Here is a 21,915-nt window from a genome sequence, read left to right as displayed (position 1 = left end):
CAATTGGAAACAAGTCCAAATTACGTAAATGACAAGGAGAATTAGTGTTTCAGAAATAATTTCCATACGACAGAAGTGTAATATCAAAGCAATCCTTTAAATAGGATACATGTACTTCCGTCGTTTCTTGTTTTCAATTTCTTTTGTACAGTCTGTCAGAATTCCCCATCAGCACAGTAGAATTATGAGCTTGGTTTTGCAAAAATCTCCAAGAAGTCAACATTTTTTGCACCTTCAAGGGCCTCTAATGTGCGTTCTTATGCTTAATTTCCCGGCCCCGAATGCAGACCCAATGAGTCATCGGGTAGCTTCGGCACAGGTGTGACATCATGGTCTAAAAATAGCACTGCGCAAATGAAGGGGTTGCCCAGAAAGGTATACTTTCTGTCACACCCAATACAATTTGAAATCAGCCCAGAATTATTCACAGCATGCCCACTTGGTTGTTGATCATTTTCAATGTTCTTGAGATGTATAATATGAACAACGATTTCGCCAATTAACGTACTTGGCAAACACTCGGCTGGTGTAGGTGAAGGTGCTTAAATCACTATATTGAAATGGTCTTCTCAAATAAAATATATATTTGAAATGGCCGATTAATTAAAAAAACTGCCAAATTATATCAGACAAATCTAAGATCCGTTTATTAGATCTTAGGACAAATTAAGTTTTTCCTACTTATCTCCAATGAGATGATGTACTAGCTTAATGCAAAATACGGAAGATAGATTTATTTTGTCTTAAGAGGTTTTATTTACAAGATGATATTTGTCATTGGTTACAAATAAATTACGATTTATTTCATTTCTCTGGTCACATGGTGACTTTCTTTAAAAAGTTCAATTGGCCTTGAGAAGGTTTATCTTCAGTTGGTCGATACAATAGGGGTTATTGTAATGTTTTTCGCACTACATATTTTTAAAATGCATTATTTCAAATAAAAAAATCTTATAAAATGTATATTCATGAAATATATAGCCACGGCTCTGAGGAAATATAATGAAGATCTGCACGTAACTTGTTCTAATTTTCTCCAAAAGAAGAGAAATCTGCAGCTTTTAAACCTTAATAATGAGATAAAAATCCTCATGTAGTTAGCACACGTTGGAAATTTAAAAGAACGCTTTTAATGCTGAGCTTTCTGACCCGTCAGGCAGACGTCTAGATGAAAGGCACACATCCAGGTAAGCAAAGGTAAAGCTACGGTGACTGCCATTACTTCACTGTCGACCCAACAATATCGATTGCGTTTATAGGGCAACAAGAGCAGCCAAATACGGCTGATAAGCTGTAGGGGTAGAAAACGGACTTAAAACGCAGGTCGCCTAAGCAATAAGATGTTCGCGATTAGTAATTCAACCCGAGTCAACATTAGTGCGTCTGGTTTTCTCTGAAGCTAAGATCTTAAAACACCATCTGGACACCATCAGGTGTGCGATGAAAGCAAGTGGAGTGAGAGATGATATTTCAATCCAGACCGTTCTTTTTCTTTTCTTGAAAACCCGAAAACTGACGTCACTTAGATTTCTGATGACATATCGAGTAGCCTCAGTGAGAATCACGAAGCGGTTGCGTGGTTGTTGACTGACAATCCAATGGTCTTCACTTTCCCCCCCCCTGTTTTACGACGGACTGGCAGCCTGTAATATCCTTGTTACCTTTTTCGAAGCCCTGTCAAGAAGAAAGAACAAACAACATAAATAACTGAAACGGGTTTTGATTCAAAATTAATTTTGGGCATCATTCCCCTGTCTGTCTGATATTGTACTGCGATTGAAATGCAAATTGAGAGTATAGGAAAAGTTGGTTTGAAATTTCATGCTACACAATTATATATATATATATACAGACTTGACATTTAATATGGAATATTTTTTCCAAATCATTTTTCATCAGTTTTTTTCCTATTTTACTGACTGATAAATGAAAATAAGGATTAAAATCGTGTTGTAATAACTTTTAATTATCTCTTTGATGTCATTGTGACATCAGTTCGTCAATGGAATTCGCCAGAGAAGCAAACAAAAACACATTGCCTTTTCTACGTCATACGGCAACCATTAAATGAGATATTTTAGATCTCCATATTTTCCAAATTATTGTCTGTAAAAGAGTTACACGCTCCACAAAGGACCCTCATGTCAGTGTCTAGTCACAGTAACAGTCGCTGTTACGCCTGACCTCTTCTGGCTGCTACCAGCGCTCTCAAGCGGCAAGGCATTCCTTGGGATATGTTTTTAGAGTTCAATCTGGAATAACATTCCAGGCATCGGTCGAAATCTGTCCAATTTGGCTCAGTTTTGTTGTAGGACATGTAGGCCATTCATTTGGCGAGTAATGGCCTACCCACATATTGTCTACGTGGTTCAAATATGGCGGTTTTGATGACCAAGGTAGCTGTTCATTCCCTTGGTTCTCTAAGTAATCTGTTATTAAAACTGCTCTGTGTGAACCGGCAATCCCACCCTACAACCTAAAATTGTTCTTAAGGTGCCCCCTATCAAATGATAGGCAAGTGGTTCCCAGATTATTCCTTTATTTAATCTGGTTCAGGTTTTCGTCGATGACTGCCATTGATGTTTTGGCACCAATGTGGTATCCACTTCAAATACTGACTGTTAATGACCTAAGTCACTTTAGAGGCGGCACACACTTCGTCGTTGGCCTCTTCTGGATGTCTGTAAACTCTGTTTTGACTAGTTGAGCGGTACAGGTGAAATCTGACCTCAATAAAGAAAGTCACGAGGTTTCAGTGTTCAACCCAAAAACGGTCATGGTCCCTAATTCATTAGAGAAACATACAACGATGTTTTGCTGTTTACAGTGGGATCCTCGGAGGTCGTCTGGTATGCTAACCTGCAAAAACCAGTTTGGTGTTCGCTAAGGGCCTTGAAAAATGCGTTTTGATGGCAATTTACCCCTCATTCTGAACGGACTGGGTGGTTTTTGTTCAGTTGCAACGGCATATCCTGAAAGACAGTGGGTCCTGTACTCTGGTGGTAAGATTTTAATACATTGGGTGTGGCCTCTATGTAGGTACATCAGTCTGGGCATTATTCTATAAAACTGTGCGGACCGTTTCGTTTGGCGCAATTAACTGTCTGGCAATGTCTGTCTTTTTCGCGCCATTTTGCCACAGATTAACAAACTTGCAAAGCACTGCATAGCTCATTTTACACACTGCAAAATCGACCACTTGCATGCAAAATTTCAAATTCTTCTATGCAGTAGTTGCCGACATATGGATACTTTTTTGACAGAACCGTGCTTTGCCAAAGCCAAGCTTTGACCTGCCCAAAGGAGCACTACCCAATTAAATTACTTCATATTACATAATGCAGCAGCGTAACAAACCTGGTATTCAGTTAATTGGAAGCGACACACCTGACTACACACTTCTTCATTCACATATCTTATATGAGATATTAGTTTTTTGAAAAAAGAACGCATTTCTACCTAGGCACACCTTCGAAACTGAAATATTCCATATTAAATGTCAAGTCTGTATATATATATATATATATATATATATATATATATATATATATATATATATATATATTGATGAAAACAACTCTGCTTTATTAATTAAAACCATACTCACTTTTACATATAGAACTACTGAGTTCCTTTCTTAGTTCATGCAACTCCTCTCGGGTACCTAATACCGTCTTGAACATGTGAGCAGATTTTGGATCGTCTGCTATAAATTTCATCTTGAAATTGTTGATGTTTTTAGAGAAACTAACAGCAAAAAGTTCAATGTTTTCAGCTTTGCTTGCCATTATTTCATCCATGGCGTCGTATGAGAATTTGGCGTCGTCGTCAAGAAGGATGACGCCAATACGTCGTACGTTTGTTCGAGCACCATGCTCGGGAGAGAAGTACTTTTTGCGCATGCTTGCAATCATTGGAGGGACCACTTCGTCAACTGAAAAAGAAGGCAGTTATTCTTTGTATAATACCATCACAATTAAAGGACCTTATATTTTGATTCATTATTATTTGCAAATAGATCAGATAAAAAATGAAAACTCTACAAGACAATGTTTAAAAATCAAAACTGTATAACAATAGCAATCACATCTATACATGTCTCATTGCAATATTCTTATTATTACACATGAATATGGTAACCTGCCTAGAAATAATGTAATACATCTTAAAGAAAAAATTTATTTTAATGACTTCCAGACAAAAAAAAAAATCATTGCAAAGAAAGCCTCTGATATAATATTACAATATAACTTATAAATACCAGGAAGATTGTGAAAATACGAGGTCATTTCATTCCTTTCTTTATAAGTATTGAGGTAGAATCCCATCTTGGACAAACATTCGCTGGACACCAATGCAGCCTGAACACGGCCAGAATCAATTGGAAGGTCGCTTATGACATCTTCAACAAATTTAAGGGCCTTGTTGGCTCGAACGCCTCCGAAACCCACGCTGTCGGATACGAACACTATATCGGCTTCTTCAAGATCGCTGCAGCATACATCTGAAAGATGTGACTTCCGACTTTTAACTTTTTCTAAAAGGATAACAAACTGTTCATTTTCATCAACCTAAATGTCAAATATTACATATATGCGATAAAATTATGAAAACTTTGACTTGGTTATAAGTTATACTTGTAGTAGGTCTAAGAGTATTGCTGAGAGAGAGGTTACTTACCGTCACGTGCGTCTCGAGGAAGAGGGGCAGGTACTGAAATTTAACGTTTGCGGATATAAACTCGTATGTATGTATTATAACAGGCAGGTGACATTTAAATCGTTCTCACTTCTATGTCTACGTATAACTATTCCGAAAATTTTCTTCATAAATTATGTAGGCTGCATTATATCCCATGGATATGAGCAACTGGGTATTTTAAGCCATGTCTCAGAGTGCATAGGGCCTACTGTTTAAATGCTGGGTAAATTTTTTTATGCCAACCGTCTATATATCACAATTATCACGATGTAGTCCTACTTACGCTCCGGACACTGTCCCGAGTCACACCCACGATTCTGTTCCCGCAGACCCGGGCATTCCATGCCTCCAATACCGGGCAGACAGGTGCGTGTACGTGTCTGAATGCCGCGCCCACAGGACACTGAACACGGTTCCCAGCGGTTCCAGGTCGTCCAAGACGCTAAGGTTAAAATATATATGAAAATAAAATGCTGGTTTGATATTTAGAATTAAGTACGTTTGGACGGCAGGGGGCTCCTCTTTTGCTGAAGTCGCAATGAGCATGTTTAAAGACGGTAAGTTTGCATTATGTCAAAGCAAATAAATTGGAAAGTTTCTTACACTAAAGGCATTGATTGTCATCATTGAATAAACAGCTTTGATTATTTTACTGTTACACAGCAATTCTCTCACACCGTTCACTCACAGCACTGTCCAACGGTGCAAGTCCGTCGCTCGATATTATCTCCCTTACAGTCTACACCAGACACACCACCAGTGCATGTTCTGGTTCTGGCACGGTTGCCGTAACCACAAGTGGCAGAGCAGGCGCCCCATGCGTTCCAGGTAGCCCACGAAGCTAAATAATAATAACAAACAGTTGATTTTAGAGAAAAACGCACCTGGATATTTACATATGTGTCCATACGCAAAAAGGCCATTTATATTTGGCCTGTATGAATTGAAGTTAAAACAATGAACATTTCAAATAAACTCAAGCAGATATTTGTGTAAAAGATTAACATGATACAGCTGCCAATGTGCAATAAATTGCCTTTGTGCAGACCGAAGACAATATCTGTGTACATTCTGTTTTTTCAAGAGAAGGATGAGCGAAGAGAGCACGTGCAATTCATACCACATTCTGTAGTAGCGCATGCGCGTTTATCTTCTGCAGCACCAGTGCAGTCCTCTCCAGAAATACCAAAGTCGCACAATCTGGTTCTCATCTGTAGACCACCGCCACATGTGACTGTACAACTACTCCATTGCGACCAAGATACCCAAGACGCTAATATTGAGATAAACTAGTGATTACCTTCACAAACAAAGTCATATGTTTTTTGTTAGAAATAAAATTAGAGTTAGATGTCAAAGATAATAGATGCATTGAACTAAAAATTGAATGACAGAAACTGATTGGAAAAAGCTTACGCATGCGGTTATTTTCAAAACCATTGCCGCTTTCAAGCGTAAGCTGTTGGATAAATAATATAAAATACGTTTTGTTAGTGTAAACAAAGAATGAAATCTGCTTTGCTGCGGCTGTTAGAGCAAGGAAAGACCGTTGACTTACGGCACGGCTTTAAATAGCAATGCGCCCCCTCCTCGGACGTTCCAGTACAATCGACACCAGGGGCACCACCGTCGCATACCCTTGAGCGTGCTTTGAAGCTTCTGCCACACGTTGCTGAACAAGCTGACCATTCTCCCCAATTTGCCCAAGATGCTTCAGTTGGCATGACGTTATGGGATACATATATAAGTTATACAGCACGACGCATGCAGATATAAGGTAATGATTACATTTGAAGCGTGCAAGCATAAGCTGTATATACAAAATTAATGCATTGAAAAGAGTCAAGCAGACACAAATGCGCAACTTGAACTGTTAATTGATGTACACATAAAAATGAAAAAATATGGATATTAGTGCACACTCTAACTGTTCCTACTACAGGGTCTGAATTTTTTCTTTTTATCTGTCCGTTCCCATTCGGGCAATGATTCTCTCTGATGTTGGTTTTGGGACTCCCTCATTCTCATCGTAATCAGAAATAAAGATTTTAAATGCCCTTTCAGGATGTAACACAGAATAGTGATATTAAAATAGACCTACGGGGTTTTGTGTGTTTGTTGTTTCTTCTGTCAGCGGGACATAGATAGCGGTGAATTAAAATATCTGGTTAAATAATACATGTACTCGTGTGTATAAATATATTTGGCAATAAGATGTGTACGCAGATGCGTATTATAGGCGGAGACAATAAAATGTAAAGGGTGACTTATAAGTGCGATATATACCTCAAAATGTATATTGGACAAACTGATCTTAAGTTCAATAAGAATCACAATTGTACAAAGTGTATGCTTACCACAAGATTTGACGTTGCACTTCCTTCCTTCTTCGGATTCACCAACACAGTCCACACCGGCCACTCCGCCTTCACAATAGCGTGTTTTTGATTGAAACCCGTCACCACATGTAGCCGAACACTCGCTCCATGGCGTCCAGGAGGCCCATGACGCTGCAGAAAGACAACTTCATACAACAGTGAATGGACATTTTCTCAGAGCGAAGATAAAGTCTGTGGGTATTTTGATGTATTTTCAATATTTACCATTTACAAAAAACTCGATCTTAGATCCAGTTGCTATATCATACACATTTCAAATGTATAATCAAATAAATAATAATGACATTTCATACATATATGATTATGTAAAAGAATATCAAACAGCAGATAAATAAATTTATAACGTACGACATTGTATAATATGACATTCCCGCTCTTCATCCTGCTCTCCAAGACAGTCCACACCGGGGGCGCCATCTATACACAGCCGTTCTCTGGTCTGGGTGCCACTGCCACATGTCACCGAACAGTCGGTCCAGGGAGTCCATGAGCCCCAGATTGCTAAATATTATTATTATAATTATTATTATTATTGTGCGGGGGTTCATGAAGTCCATATCGTTTCCTGTGAAGTATGGACACCTAAACCTTTTATGACTTTGTGATTGTAGGATAGGGGTAAATTCCAGTACAACATGAAGTGAATCATTATTTTACAGATCAAATATTTTTACACACAACCAAATTATTTGATAAATCAGGAGTATCACTGCGTTTCTATAGCTTTTCCTTTTTTTAAAAATACATCCCTCACACGTTGCACCCAGAAAATGCGTGCGCGTGGGTTCTGCTTATTAGGTTCCTACACGTCGGGACGCCCAAGAGTCTCACATATATGCCGTTCATCTATCTGTTTGGAATGACTGCTTTTTTCGAACCGAACCAACTTACATTTTAATTTTTTACTTACGACAAGGGATTATATTGCACTCTTGCTCTTCCTTCCCGGCTCCCAGGCAGTCTACGGAGGGGACGCCATCTTTACATAACCGAGTTCTGGACTGCCAGCCACTGCCACATGTGACAGAACAGTCGGTCCACGGCGTCCAAGAATCCCAGGTTGCTGATATTGAAAAAATAATAATAAGCGAGATACAAAGGAATGGATAGATGACCGCTATTAAAAGGCCCTTCCGGCAAACACTGCGGTACCATATCTGGGGATTTATACTCGTGTTTAAAAATGATAAATAAGATAAATTCAGATGGTCTCTTCATTACGTGATTCCTTCACCTTGAAAGAGGTGTGTTTCTAGTGTAAGTACGATTTAAAGTTCTGATTGCTTGCTGTTTTAACCAACTTATATATAAAATGTCCACTTACGGCAAGGTTTCACCCTGCACTCTTGTATTTCTTCCCCATCTCCAATGCAGTCCACACCGGGGATCCCGTCTGTACAGAGCCGTGTTCTGGTCTGCGAGCCGTCGCCACAACTTACTGAACAATCGCTCCAGGGAGCCCAGGAGCCCCAGGTTGCTAACATGTATAAAATTTCGATATATAACACAGATAAATGATCTTTACCGTGTTCCAATATAGTACAGCTAGTGAAACATTACCATTATTGATATACCTTTTATTATTTATATATACAAAAATATTTCCTATCATATACAAATTTGTATGTGCGAATGGAACAGTGAGGATATATGCGATTACATGGCCCTCAGTAGAAAATTAATCGAATACGCCTTCTGCATTCCTGGTGAAGTTTTTCCACGTTATGTTTTATAGATATACGTTGCTTGAAATGAGTATCCAGTAATCTCTGAAGCTCAAGGTGCATTTGTCTAACAAATGTCTTAAATGACAGACTCTTGTTCATACTGACTTACGGCATTGCTTGTTATTGCATTGTTGCCCTTCCTCGGATTCTCCATCGCAACCGGCACCTGTGCTATCATTACAAACACGCGTACGTGATTGAAACCCGTCACTGCCACACGTTGCTGAACACTCACTCCAAGTGGACCAAGGATTCCAGAATGCTGTTCATTTTGAAAACAAAACAAGAGCACGTGTTACGTATGTAATTGGATTTTGGTACACGGAAATTGTCTACATTATCAACTTTATTGAAGTAACTTGACTTAATGAAAGCAAGAATGTTTGTGTGTGCGCGTGTGTATGTGTGCGTGTGAGTGTATGTATGGGATATCCCTCCGTTCTTGTTTTTGCCCCCCCCCCCTTGTTCGTACAATACAACTTATAGCGTATGAATAGCTGTATTTACCAGCGACTGTCTAAATATAAAACGTGACTCTGAATATGAAACTGGTGCGTCACTTCACCCTCCACCCCCTAAAAAAATACTATTTTGATCAGATTTCAACTTACGACACTGTGTGAGGATGCACTGCCTGCTGTCCTCTGGCTCTCCAAGACAGTCCTTTCCAGGGAACCCTCCGCTACAGCGCCTCCGTCTGGACTGAGTGCCGTTACCGCACGTGGCTGAACAGTCGCCCCATTCTCCCCACGACACCCAGAATGCTGTAGGTGAGAAACAGATCAGCAAAAAGCAATCGAACTTTATCACATACGCTAGAAACTGAACACATTTCGACCAAGGCTCCAATCCAATGACCACAGGAGGTCACCAATGCTGTGATAGATAGAAGAGATGAAGGGAATGCCAAAGAACAAATCTAACTGAACAGAGTTACCGCAAGGTGATTGACAATCGCTACAGATCCTAAAAAGACCCCGAGTGACTTAGAATAATCATTTTCTACACATAATGCAAATACAAAGATTAACAAACAAGCAAACGATAGCATATATATATATATATATATATATATATATATATATATATATATATATATATATCAAAGAAAATTAAATCTGACCAAAATTCATGTAAGGAAACTCAACCTACGGCACTGTTTGAGGTAACACTTTCGGCCTTCTTCAGATTTCCCTGGGCAGTCCTCACCAGGGGCGCCACCCTCGCACACACGTGTCCTCGACTGGAAACCTTCGTCACATGTTTCTGAACACTCGCTCCACTGGGTCCACGTGGCCCATGATGCTGTATATATATATCAAACAAATATATACAGTTGATTCTGCGAAACTCGTCACCTTATAATTGAAAGTATTTTTTATCTCCCACAAAACCTATGGTACGAATTTTTCATTGGTTTTAGTCGAAATAGACGTGAACATGACTTAACTCCCAAAGATTTTCGGTGCTAAAATTATCTTTTTTTACAGAGTCAACTTTTATTTTTAAAAAGTCGTATAATACATATACATGTAATGCAAGGTACATTCCATACAAATGCAATTTACGAATTCGGTTTTTGGCTTTTTAGCATCACATCACAAACGATGTCAATCCATAGAAAAACATAACATGTACTCGAGATTGGTCCAAATTTTATCTGGTAAACAGTTTATCGAGTGAAAAATCCGCTTCCCTGCAGTCTGGGGCCAGCAAATGGCGCGGTAATACTTGCCTATTGACAGTTATGCTACAGACAAAACTTAAACGGCGTACGTTAGACATTGGAAAATTAATAAAAATGCAGATGTAAAAGAAAACTGCAAACCTACCGCAGTTTTTGGTCGTATTGCACGCGCGTCGTTCCTGGGCGTCCCCAAGGCAGTCGACTCCGCTTACTCCGGCTATACAGTAGCGTGTCCTGACCTGGAGCCCTACCCCGCACGTGGCGGAACACGTTCCCCACGGATACCAAGGCGCCCAATTGGCTGAATGTTAAAACATATCGTATTTTTACTCTGCTTGAACAAGAGCTCAGACTTTTTCAACCAAATGCTAGTAAATCCTAAGCGCTATGAGCATGGGATTCAGATATTTTCAGTAAAATGTATTCTTTAATAGGTCATAAGAATATTACGTCGCTGAACGACACCCCAATAAATCGATGTCTTACTTCAAATACATTAATTATTTTCCCCTTAACCCCACCCCGTAACCAAAGTATTTTCCCAGAGTGGTTCAGCCCCACATAGAAATCGCTTCCTACGTGCCTGATGTAAACCTCTGCAGCTACGTACAATGCAGTTGGTGCCTCTTCCAATCACATTTATGTCAATTACAGATGTGCAAGTCACCATCAATATTGAGGAAGCAGTCTTTCACGTTCATAGTGAAATTACCCTTTACTTACGGCATGGGTTTGTGTTGCACGGCTGTATTTCCTGGGCTCTGCCTCTACACTGTTCCACTGCGCCGTCACAACGGCGGGTCCTTATACCTCCGTCACACGTCTTACTACACATGGTCCATTTGCCCCATCCAGGCTGTGAGATGGGTTTGTCTGTGGAATACAAAGACGTATCTTAAATTTTGTTTCTTACAAGCTGTTACACAAGGGGTAACAGCAACCAAGGGCCTCTCATTTCACCCCTCCACCCCCCCCCCAAATAAATAAATAAACGAGATAAAACCTATTTTGTTTTGATGGCTCCGGAGCTTTTTGACGTCAAATAGCTAATATGCAAAAACAAGCAAGATATTTTGTTTTGATTCTTCCCTGTATTAAGGTACACTGCGCACTTACTTACGTTCAACCTTAGAAGCCACAGTTTTTGGTGTTTTAGTGCATATACACATGCAATTTTTTATCTGTCAAGGAAAATTATACGTATTCAGCCTGACTTGTAGTAAAACGAAATCAATGAGATAGCTTTTGAACGGAAGGGTAATTTTGATAATGTATCTAAACGCTTGTTGCAGTAATGGTCTTATTATTGTATACCTGGGCATACTATCCTGGATATTTGTTCCTTCAAGTCAGCCAGTGTGTCATAGTTTTCCACCGTGAACACCATCTTCTCACCCGGCATCTCTGCGTGGTCACTGGCAATGTTACGGAGCTCGTTCAGAGAGTATTGCTTGCCGATTCCAACAGCCACCATTGTGATACCTTGATTCTTGGCCTGAAAATGATGGATCTTCATTTATTTCATCCGCAATTTTTAGTTCTGTCGGTCAAAAAATTATACTGTATGTTATCTTTAATCAAAGTCTGCTTATAGCCAATATTAGGTTAATTTATTTCTTGGGATACCTTTTTGCGTTTTTTTTTTTTTTTTGGCAAAAATAGAAACTGTAAAGCCGACGAGAAATCAAATGTAAGGTGTTAAATGTTTAATATAGAAACTATTTAAGAATGGGTCATACCTCGGCCGCCTCTTTCTTTGTAGCTAATTGGTTCCGAGACTTGCCGTCTGTTATTACTACAGCAACGTTAGGAACATCCGGCCGATCACCGTTTTTTGACAGGAAATAGTCCATGCGCATAAGATTGATAGCCTTATGCGTATTTGTAGAAAACGTGTCTGGTTGGACAATCTTTTTAATTGCTTCCCTTACTTCTTTTCCTGTTTGGTATTTATTGAGGTAAAATTGATCCCTGGCATTGGTTGCAAATGTTAGAACACCAATCTGCGTGGCATTTTGTCCGATTTCGAAATCTTCAGTTATACGGGAAAGGAATTTAAGTTGCTTCATAAAATTCGGTTGCCAGATACTTGTAGATTCGTCAACCACAAACACCAAATCGATCTTTTGGGTTTGACATGGGTCGCCTAAGAAACAGAACTGAATAAAGATTTTTTCTGGACAATGCGATACACAATTTAACAAAATTCATAGCCTGACTTTTGTCCTGAATATTTAAATCAATTTTGGTATTATGTATGCTTTCAATAATTAAGGATGCTTATTATTCATATTAAAAAAGTGATTCCTTTGAAACACCCAAGAATGAATCCAAGACAAATGTTTGCTCACCAGGTTTACGGCAATTTATAGTAAAACATGTCTTCCCCTCTATTTCTAGTCCTACACAATCCACACCAGGGGCACCATTTTGGCATTTCCTGCGTCTGACCGCCTGACCTTGGCCGCACGTGACAGGGCAAGGTGACCATGGTGACCATGTCGTCCACTCCGCTATACGAATAAAAATACAATGTTGATGGCACTCAAGATAAATAATTTTTTGTGAAACATTTTGGCGACAACGATAGCCAGGATGTCGGCAACGCAGTTTCATTATTCATTTATTCATTTTTTTTTAATTTTCTTTTTAAACAATATTTCATTTTATTTGTAATAATTGAACTGTCATTTCATTTTGAAAATTGCTTGAAAGCACGCCCAAACAAGAAACCCTGGCTTAACACGCTCTGGAAGGGTTATAAAAATGTAATTCACCGCATGGTGTTGGGTTGCATGGCTCCACGTCTTCTGCCGTCCCTTCACATCTCTCTGTTATCCCTTCACAGAGCCTTGACCGTCCCCGTGTCCCTCCGCCACAGGTCTTGCTGCATTCTGTCCACTGACTCCACGCTCCCCACGTGGACGCCACATCTGACAGCGCCTGGCTTTCTTGTCCTGTAGAAGGCAGGGTGATTATTTTGATTAAAATTTTAGTGGGAAAATTGAGCCACATACCCTCCCTTTCCTTAGTTTTAGAGGCACCAGTTTTCCCTCCCAAAAAATTCAACCTCCTTCTGCCTATCAGAAACACCCCAACAAGTGAAACGATACCAAATTAAACAATTGCCATCCCTGCACCCTTCATTTTACAGTAAAATGTCCTCATTCTCTATTTTCTACTTGCCAAGCGAAGAAAAAGATTGCCCCCCAACCACCCACCCCTTAGCAAAATCCTGGGTTTATCTTTGAATTTTCCACTGAAGCAAAACTCTCATGAAGCAACTGACTTTTTTCTGCGCTGTTTAACCAGTTAATAGGGCAAATAGGATGCAACTGGTGTCTGAGAGAAGTTAAAGCTCCCCCACCCAGTATAAATCGTGTTCCCCCTATCTGGTCAATATATCGGGGACAGTTTGTGTGGATGGATTTTATTCTGTGGGGTCTTAAAGCCAAAGGAGCAGCTTTCCAAAAATGTATTAGTATAACAAGAACAATTTGGGTAAGCGGCTTTTAGCTGGAAGATGGATTTGATAGCAGCCTTAATGCTGCGTGAAAAGTAAAGTAACAAATTTTACAATTTCGAACATCATTGCATTTACTAACATGCAAATCGTTTTTCGACACATAACGTATCTGTAAACATCTTACCGGAACACATTACTTTTGCAATTTCAAACCGAACTTCGTCCAGAGCTCCATATTCTTCTACAGTGAAAACAAGCTTCCCCATTATCCCAGGTCTGTTACTGGCAATAGCATTGAGTTCTTTTATAGAAAACTTCCTACCAACGCCTATAGCAATCATAAGAATCCCCTCTGTTCTAGCCTGAAATAAAATGCAGATACATTTTTATTCCTTGTTTAATAGTGACGGGTGACAAAATAAATATAGACGAAACACTGTCATTTAAATATAGGTTCTTTTGAAATTAATTCAAACCACTCAATAACAATTTTGAGGTATTCCGAAAATTGAGGTTTTCCGAAAATTTTCAATTGGATTGAACTTGAAAACTGATAACTGATTACAATTCCCTTCACCTTTATACGTGGTTAGAAAAATACCGAATTCGAAACGTTTCATTTGTGTCTGGAACACTTTACCTGCGCAGCTTCACGAGCTGTATCCTTTGGCTCGCGCGATTCGCCATCCGTTATCACTATAGCAACCTTTGGGACATTCTTTCGAGCGCCTTTCTCCGGCAAGAAATATCTTTCACGCACCCTTTGAATTGCTAAATGCGTATTCGTTCTACCAGTGTTTAACTGCCGGATGTATGATAATGCCCTCCGTACATCTTTCTGTGTCTTATATGTGTTGAGATAGAAATGGTCAGTTGTGTAAGTGGCAAATGTTAAAGCTCCAATTTGAATGTCGTCTGGTCCGATTGTTAAGTCCTCCGTCACTCGGGAGAGGAATTGCAATTGCTTTTTAAAGTCTGGCTCCCATATACTTCTTGATTCGTCTATTATGAATGTTATATCCAAGCGAGGGCTTTTACACAAGGCGCCTCTTGTGTTGTTTACCTGTAAGAGAGAGAAACATGACTGAAATCAAACCGATTACACTGACAATATATCGACATATTTTCTAATAGTCAGATTTCTAAAAAGAAAATGTAATGGAGAATGCTTCGACTTTTGAAATGCTCGAAAAGTCTTGCATTACATTTTCCACCAAGACATAACCAATACTGACAACACGTTCGCAATTGAAGTTACCTAGTTTAGTTTCGCTAAAAGTAATGTGCTAGATGTGACTGCTGTTTGGTGTGGGAGCTTGGCATCATTCTGAATATGCCTTACTGTTATAAAAACAACATTAAAACATTATTTTTAAAAGAAAGTATTATAGAATATTAAAAAATTCCATAATCTTATTCACATATGGGTAAGATTTTAAGACATCCTTCAATTTTCAATTTCTACACTGTTCTCACTAAATCTGATATTTTTGACCCGACAAAGCATAGTTTTCTATGAAAACACTGTAAAGGCCACATATACTTGTTTATTGTCTGAAGTTTATGCGACAATATCTCCTATACATTTCCACTGGTTGGTCAAGGATTTTTGACCACCCATCCTTCCACCATTGCACATAAGATTTTATTAATTGTTAGTTTATTAGTTGCTTTTGAGGGTTTCTGCGCCATTTTGTTTCAGACTTTTGGAATTTCCTACGTTGCTTAGAGTATATCCATCTCGCAATTTATAAAACGCGTAAAAGCAAAATGTCTACAACAGTTTGGACAAGGCCACCACACACAAAGCACAGGCCATAGTGGGTGAGAGGGGCATGTAGTTTTAATGGCCCATCGCTGGATTGAAATAAACCACTTTATATACACGACCAGCCGGTGACCGCACATGCTGTGAGTACTGTGGTGGCATCTTTTTTCAGCATGCTCTCACAGCAGAGCAACACATGTTTCTAAAACACGTCAGCAGTATATCATGTATGGTTGAGACTTTTAACATAACCCCGACAAACTTGACTGCACGTTACAATTGTTGCTATGTTAATGAATTTTGACTTCTCGTGTCTATTGGGTTAATTAGAATTCTCTTTAAAAGTAGTGCCTCTTACGGAATACGTGATGTTTTGGTAAATTAGATGTATCCCGATTGTTATTTCTAACTTTGTTTGATGCGGGTCTTGTGGACGGATTCGCCCCGAGGAGAAACACACGTAACGTTGTATTTCCGAATCAATCCCAGTTACCAAACCCATTGAAATGCTCATATTTTCATTGTTCTTTTTTGAAAGCGATTACCGCTAACGAGCTTCATTCCAACAAGCGTAACGGCGATGGAATGTTTTGGACTCGCTTGTATGGATCACAATTAAGGGTGAGAAGTAAGGGCCACTTCACAGTTGTTGTTCTAAGTGTTCTGGTCATCCTGAAACAACATTAACTCGGCCACGAACACGTGGTTCTCTCTTGCGTTAATAGACAGTTACACATTTCAAGAGGTTTCTAATGGATTGCTGGTAAACCTACAGCAGCATCAGAGAACCACTTTCGTCTTTCAGCTAAAATACAACGAGCAAAGTGTCACTCTTTTATCCAAGGCGCTTAATGCTTCGTGCTTTATTCTGCTACCAAAGGCTTTTGTGTCTAACAGGAGCGGGGATCATAACTAACTTTTACAAAGTGATTGGTTCAATTATAAAATTTTCGTTTTCCCGAATTTTAAGCAAGGATATTAGGCCTACCAATGCTGTAAAAACATGAATACAGCTTTATCAAAAAATTTAAGATCCCGCGGAGTGTGTAATCAGAACCAGCAGATGGTTTTGATTGCCTGGACTGACAATAACATTACATACCGTAAATTAAGACCACGTGTTGAACACACTACAAATCGGACCTCAGTATCGTATTTTTAACTGACCCCAGGTGAGATAAATGAGAACTGACCAGTAAAGCCTCCCTCTGTCTGCAATATGCTATCGTTTTTGGCAATGCGATAACCGGATTTTCTCCGCTTACATAATCTGCCTCGTGCCGCGAACCTCCCTCAGCCGTGAAGGTCCCCTTCACACGGGTGGTTATTTAAGATCTAGGTGAGGTGTGTGTACGTGCTCGCAATCTTCAAATGTTTTTTTTCTTTACGGACTAGGTTAAGCCAAATGCACTTCAATCATTGCATTGGCCATTGCTACTGAGCAAAAATGATACAATTCTGGCATTTCTTTAGTACTTCTCTGAAAAAAAAAACACACGTGCACACACACTCACACATAGTAAAAAAATCAAACACGTATAACAAAACTTACTACCACTGGCAAAGAAACTTCTTCGAGGAATATCTCATATCTAACAAGCTAGATATCCAGTGCGTCGCGTTTAGATAAAATTTTATATTTATATTTGATGTTAATCGCATTTTCTTTCTTGGCTTTTATCTGGGTAATAGTAAGTGAAAAACGATGACGTGCAATGAAATCATAATGATGAAAACGCCTTACGCCGAATTAGAACATTATTCACTGATGGGATCGAGATTATGTTAAATGTGAAAAAGTTCAGAGTTTAGAAACACTCTGGACAGGAGTTGAATTGGGTGTGCAATAATGAAGTAAATTTGGTTTAAATCATGTTTAACACTGATTGGTTACGACACTCAGACAGTTCCAGTGTGGTTTATGGAGTGTTTTAATAGGAAAAGAATCTCGTGCACACTTTTGAACTGGTTAAATAAGATTATTTTACGATATAGAAATTCTTTGGAATTTCTATACAGAACGGTTTCGTGCCTAGTTTCTTGAATATCAATTTGCTGACACCAAGCATAAGCATATGCAAGATATTCCTATAATCATTTATAAAGGAGGTAGATGTGAAAATACCAGTAGTCTGAAATCCCTTTCTCGTCTATGGGAACGTTTTCTAAAGGAAGTTCCAATTATTCTTAACTGCCTTGCAATTCTATAAGTGATATATCAGTGCTTTGTTTTTGTTGCCCTTTTCTGTTTCACAAGATAATCGTAAATGGTTGTTTAACTGCGGAACACACGATAAGATCCCATGGTTAATTTGCAGCCAATTGAGGTCCCCCGCCACGTGTACTTTGAAAATAGCAAGTTTTAAGTTTCCTTTTAACGAGATGGTGCATTGAATTTTTGTTGCCTTGAATCTTCCCACTTTCCTTTCAGATGTCCAATTATTGCATGTATTTCCAAAATACATAATTTATTAAATACACTTTTCCCTTACGAAATTATTACCACTTCTCAGATGTTATTGCATTAATCCACAATGCAAATATCCAAAGAAAACGTTTAAGGGAAGTCGTGAAATAACGGATTTAAATAATCTTATATTCTATAATTGGTCAGTGAGAACTAAAATTGTCAAACCTCTGAGCTAATAGGAAAATCTATTCTTTATATTATGCCGCCTTTAATAATTCTATACCGGGTTGAGCGTTAATTAATATCGCGGCATTTCGATACAATCATGTCAAAGCTCTCTATTGTTCCATTACATGTATGAGTACAAAATATGTTTCTTTTTTGTTTTCTTTTTGCCGATAATAGCCTTTCACCTGATACTTGTAAGTTTTACTCATTTTAGGATTAAATTTTCCAGACTAAACTTGGGTTACGCCACCAGGAGTGCCACGGAGCCATTTTGATAATCCTCCACGTTCTATCAGATATGGGAATTCAAAATTTTACTGACACCATCCCTTATCGGTTGCTGGTGTGAAAAAGTATCGCAGCGTCAGAATCATCAATTCTCAGCAACATTAACTTATAGTACACGTATATGTCATTTGCATGGAGAGAACACTCACTGAACCTTGAAATGAATAGACGAACCACTTCCTTCTTGTTAGAAGCAAGCGATTATTTGAAGTGACGACGTCGTTATGTCAAATTATTTCTGAGGGACCCTTAAGACCCCGATCGCTATAAGACAGTAGACGCGCATAAGCTCACACCCAAAATTCTTGACAATCTCATCCAACATACATAAAAAAAGCGAAATATAATTTGGCAATCCTTAAACCAGAAATGAAAAAGGTACTCATTAACGGATGGGGTTAAGAGTCATCGTTGCCTGTGTCTTCGATAATGTACAAATTATGTCTAGGTTAGAAGAATAGGTATGCATTTGGAATTGTGACTGCATAACTGAATTATGCGGCGTTGCCGAGGCTTCTTTGGCCGCGGAGTGTCTCAAAACAAAAGTGCGAATGATATTAAGGACAAGGACAAAGTTCAGCGTTGTTATTTCAAATCAGTTTTTTGGTTTATTTTTAACAAAGCCAGAAAGAAGTCTTGTTTCTTAGATACACTTCTGATATCGAAAAGCTCTAGGTCTAGTCTCAGCGGCAGCAGGCATGACGCCGATGAATGCACAAATACAGTTTAAGAACTTGTTAAATGCAATTACTCACCTCGAGGTAGATTTTCTGGTGGTCACCGAGTTGTCCACTACACACCTTGACCCACGACAACATCAAAAACGCACCGATTACACCGGAAAACATCCTATCCGCGCCCCAGCGCGATCGTGCCCGACTCAGCATGCCGACTCGACCCTGGGCGTGGGGCTCAACGCATAAATCAGCCCCCGACTTCTGCCTTCCCGCGCCCGAGTGAATGGCGAAGCTTGGGAAGAGGGGCAGCTTTGACACCAAGGCAGGTTGACTTAAGAGGCAGAAGGTTTAATAAGATTCACCAAAGTGAGGTGATGATGTTTGACATCTGACCCGTTAGGGTGCGCGCCATATGTGTTAGGATTGCGTTTGGGGTGGGCCACGAGAGGGGTTACCCACGTGTACTCGATTAAAAACGGGGAATGCTTCGTGGATTATATCTGAGACGTCTACTTTTATTTTAATTCGTTAATGGATCACTTAGTGCGGTCTCTCTGCGTGAAATAGTTCAGTAAAGTATCATCGTGTCACTGAAAGGGAAGTGGACACACTGAAAGACGGCTTCTGTGGAAGAGAAAAAAATCTCATGGATAGCGCAGTGTTTAAGTCCCTTGGTTTTACTGTTTCATTCATTCATGGCCATTGTCGCAATATTTTCTCCTAAGTCTCTTCTGTTATGTGTTGCAAAACATGCATGCATCTTGAGTTCGAATACACGGCTGACGTGTAATCATATTTGACGAACGGGTGAATTTGGTTTTTTTTGTGCTGTGAATTTTTTTTCGTGTGCATTTGCTCCTGCGCCATGGTATTTTTTAATCCAAGAGTTTTCATTCAGGGTTACGCAGTAGATAAACATTCCGATCTGCAACATCAAATAGATGAATAAAAATGAACGTTGTGTGGCGCACGTGTTATAAGGATACCTCATACGGTTTTAGTTTAAAAAAATTATCCCGCATTTAAGTCGTTTACGATTAAATGAAAAATATTAAACAAACTTCAGAAAGGACGCTTAATGGCTTACAAGAAAATTTAATTGATTTGGGTACACTGCCTTTTGATGGATGTTTTAACCATCTGTTTTTATATTATTTCAAATAACGTCAGAAATTCACCGAACATCGTATTGAGTGAAAATATCATTTGTTTGTTGATGTTGAGGTCCACACACTCTGGACACAATTCGTACATGTATCCGTTACACCAACAAGCTATTATATTTGTGACTTGTGATTCTGCGGATATAGTGATCGAAACGTTGATGATGAAGATGAGATGTGCGTCCGTTGACCTGTAACAAGCACAATCCTTACTTAACGTGACTGTAAATTTTGCCGTGCGCTTTTAACAAGCAGCTCTCAGTTCTGTTTGACGGAAATAGAAAATAAGGAAGTTGCAAGGCCGTTTTGTAGGCATCTGTAAATTATTTCCCTCGATATTTTCATATGTTGGAAGCGAAATGTGGTAGAAATATGTACAGAGATGAATATAAGAAGCACTGTGAATGTCTCAGTACTAGCAGCACGGAAATGAATGCAGTAGTCATAATTCATTTGTTCATATGATTTTTTTGGTATGTTTGACCTAGATTAGCATAATGGCCAATGATTAATTCCAGTTATCCAAAAATAATTGCAAATTATTAATTGCAGAGAATAAAAACTAGATGGCGAATTAATGCCAGCTATTGATACAAAAATAAAAAGCATTATGATTCCTCCCCCCCCCCCCCCAATGTAAGTTCTCACTGCCAAGCAAACCTTATACTGGTTCATGTAACCCAAATTTATACAAGTTATATAAGCCTTGTGTGATCAGTACTGCAGTTAGACAGACGAGCGAGTCTATGAATGGAAACACATGAATGCAAACACATGTAATACTTAATTACTATAATTCAATAATGTAACTGATTTTTATAAGAGAAAAGAAAAGTAAAATTCATTTGGATCAAAAGTGAGGATAAGTGCAAGTCATGCGAGAGAGCCCCTTCTTTAAACGATTTCGGACGCATTTCAAGCATTCCCTCAAGTTGTTTTTTCAAGCGTTGTTACATAACATTTCCATTGGTAACATTTGGCACTGCTAACATCGAGCCAGACAGTCCCTACGCAGATCTCATAGCTCAAGAAAGGGTCATGTTATTACTATTTATTTCAAGATACGCCAACTTTCATATATTTTACACTTCAACATGAAATAAAAGTAGCTTCGGCACAGTAAAATAACGCCAATAGTCGTTACCTTTAACTTCTGAGCAAACGTCCGCTGGGTCATATAGTTAGCGCTTTAATCAGGAAATCTGTGAAATCAAATCCAAAACGTTTTATTTGATTTGCATTATTTATGGGCCCCTTAACCAGTGAACCTTCGGGTAAACATAAATTTTGTTGTAATCTTTGGTCGTTATTTAGCTTCACGTTTTTTATTCTATGATGAACGTGTGTTTGCGCTCCTTTGTGACAAGAAAAAAAGACCAGTTAACGTCCTTTCAAAGTTGA

The 21,915-nt window shown here is 39.0% G+C and overlaps 1 protein-coding gene across 1 annotated transcript; it reads right to left on the bottom strand.

The window, feature by feature from the left end:
* Positions 1-738: 738 nt before the first annotated feature.
* Positions 739-19,752, bottom strand: LOC106164311 (uncharacterized). Its single transcript, XM_087010126.1, has 23 exons — positions 19,430-19,752; positions 14,621-15,043; positions 14,165-14,342; positions 13,292-13,471; positions 12,866-13,027; positions 12,254-12,660; positions 11,829-12,009; positions 11,238-11,387; positions 10,660-10,815; positions 9,980-10,132; positions 9,439-9,591; positions 8,937-9,089; positions 8,425-8,577; positions 8,011-8,163; positions 7,449-7,601; positions 7,059-7,211; positions 5,822-5,974; positions 5,390-5,542; positions 4,985-5,143; positions 4,681-4,713; positions 4,262-4,504; positions 3,608-3,934; positions 739-1,674 (listed from the first exon to the last, which is right to left on the bottom strand). Exons 1-23 carry the CDS (start codon positions 19,559-19,561, stop codon positions 1,658-1,660), a joined length of 4,125 nt encoding a protein of 1,374 aa, XP_086866252.1. The 5' UTR covers positions 19,562-19,752; the 3' UTR covers positions 739-1,657.
* Between the last annotated feature and the right edge of the window lie 2,163 nt (positions 19,753-21,915).

Source organism: Lingula anatina, chromosome 3 (assembly GCF_051362555.1).
Source record: "Lingula anatina isolate TDL-2025a chromosome 3, LinAna3.0, whole genome shotgun sequence".
Classification (NCBI taxonomy): Eukaryota; Metazoa; Brachiopoda; class Lingulata; order Lingulida; family Lingulidae; genus Lingula; species Lingula anatina.
The sequence above is the reverse complement of the archived record's forward strand: the minus strand, read 5'-3'. Positions and strand labels throughout refer to the sequence as shown.

What these genes read in the sequence shown, in the direction of transcription:
- LOC106164311 (XM_087010126.1), bottom strand. Translation starts at nt 19,561, where the DNA reads ATGCTGAGTCGGGCACGATCGCGCTGGGGCGCGGATAGGATGTTTTCC. An exon ending in ACCAGAAAATCTACCTCGAG is followed by an intron (nt 15,044 to 19,429) that starts GTGAGTAATTGC and finishes TCTCTCTTACAG; the next exon opens with GTAAACAACACAAGAGGCGC. An exon ending in CAATACGACCAAAAACTGCG is followed by an intron (nt 10,133 to 10,659) that starts GTAGGTTTGCAG and finishes ATATATATACAG; the next exon opens with CATCATGGGCCACGTGGACC.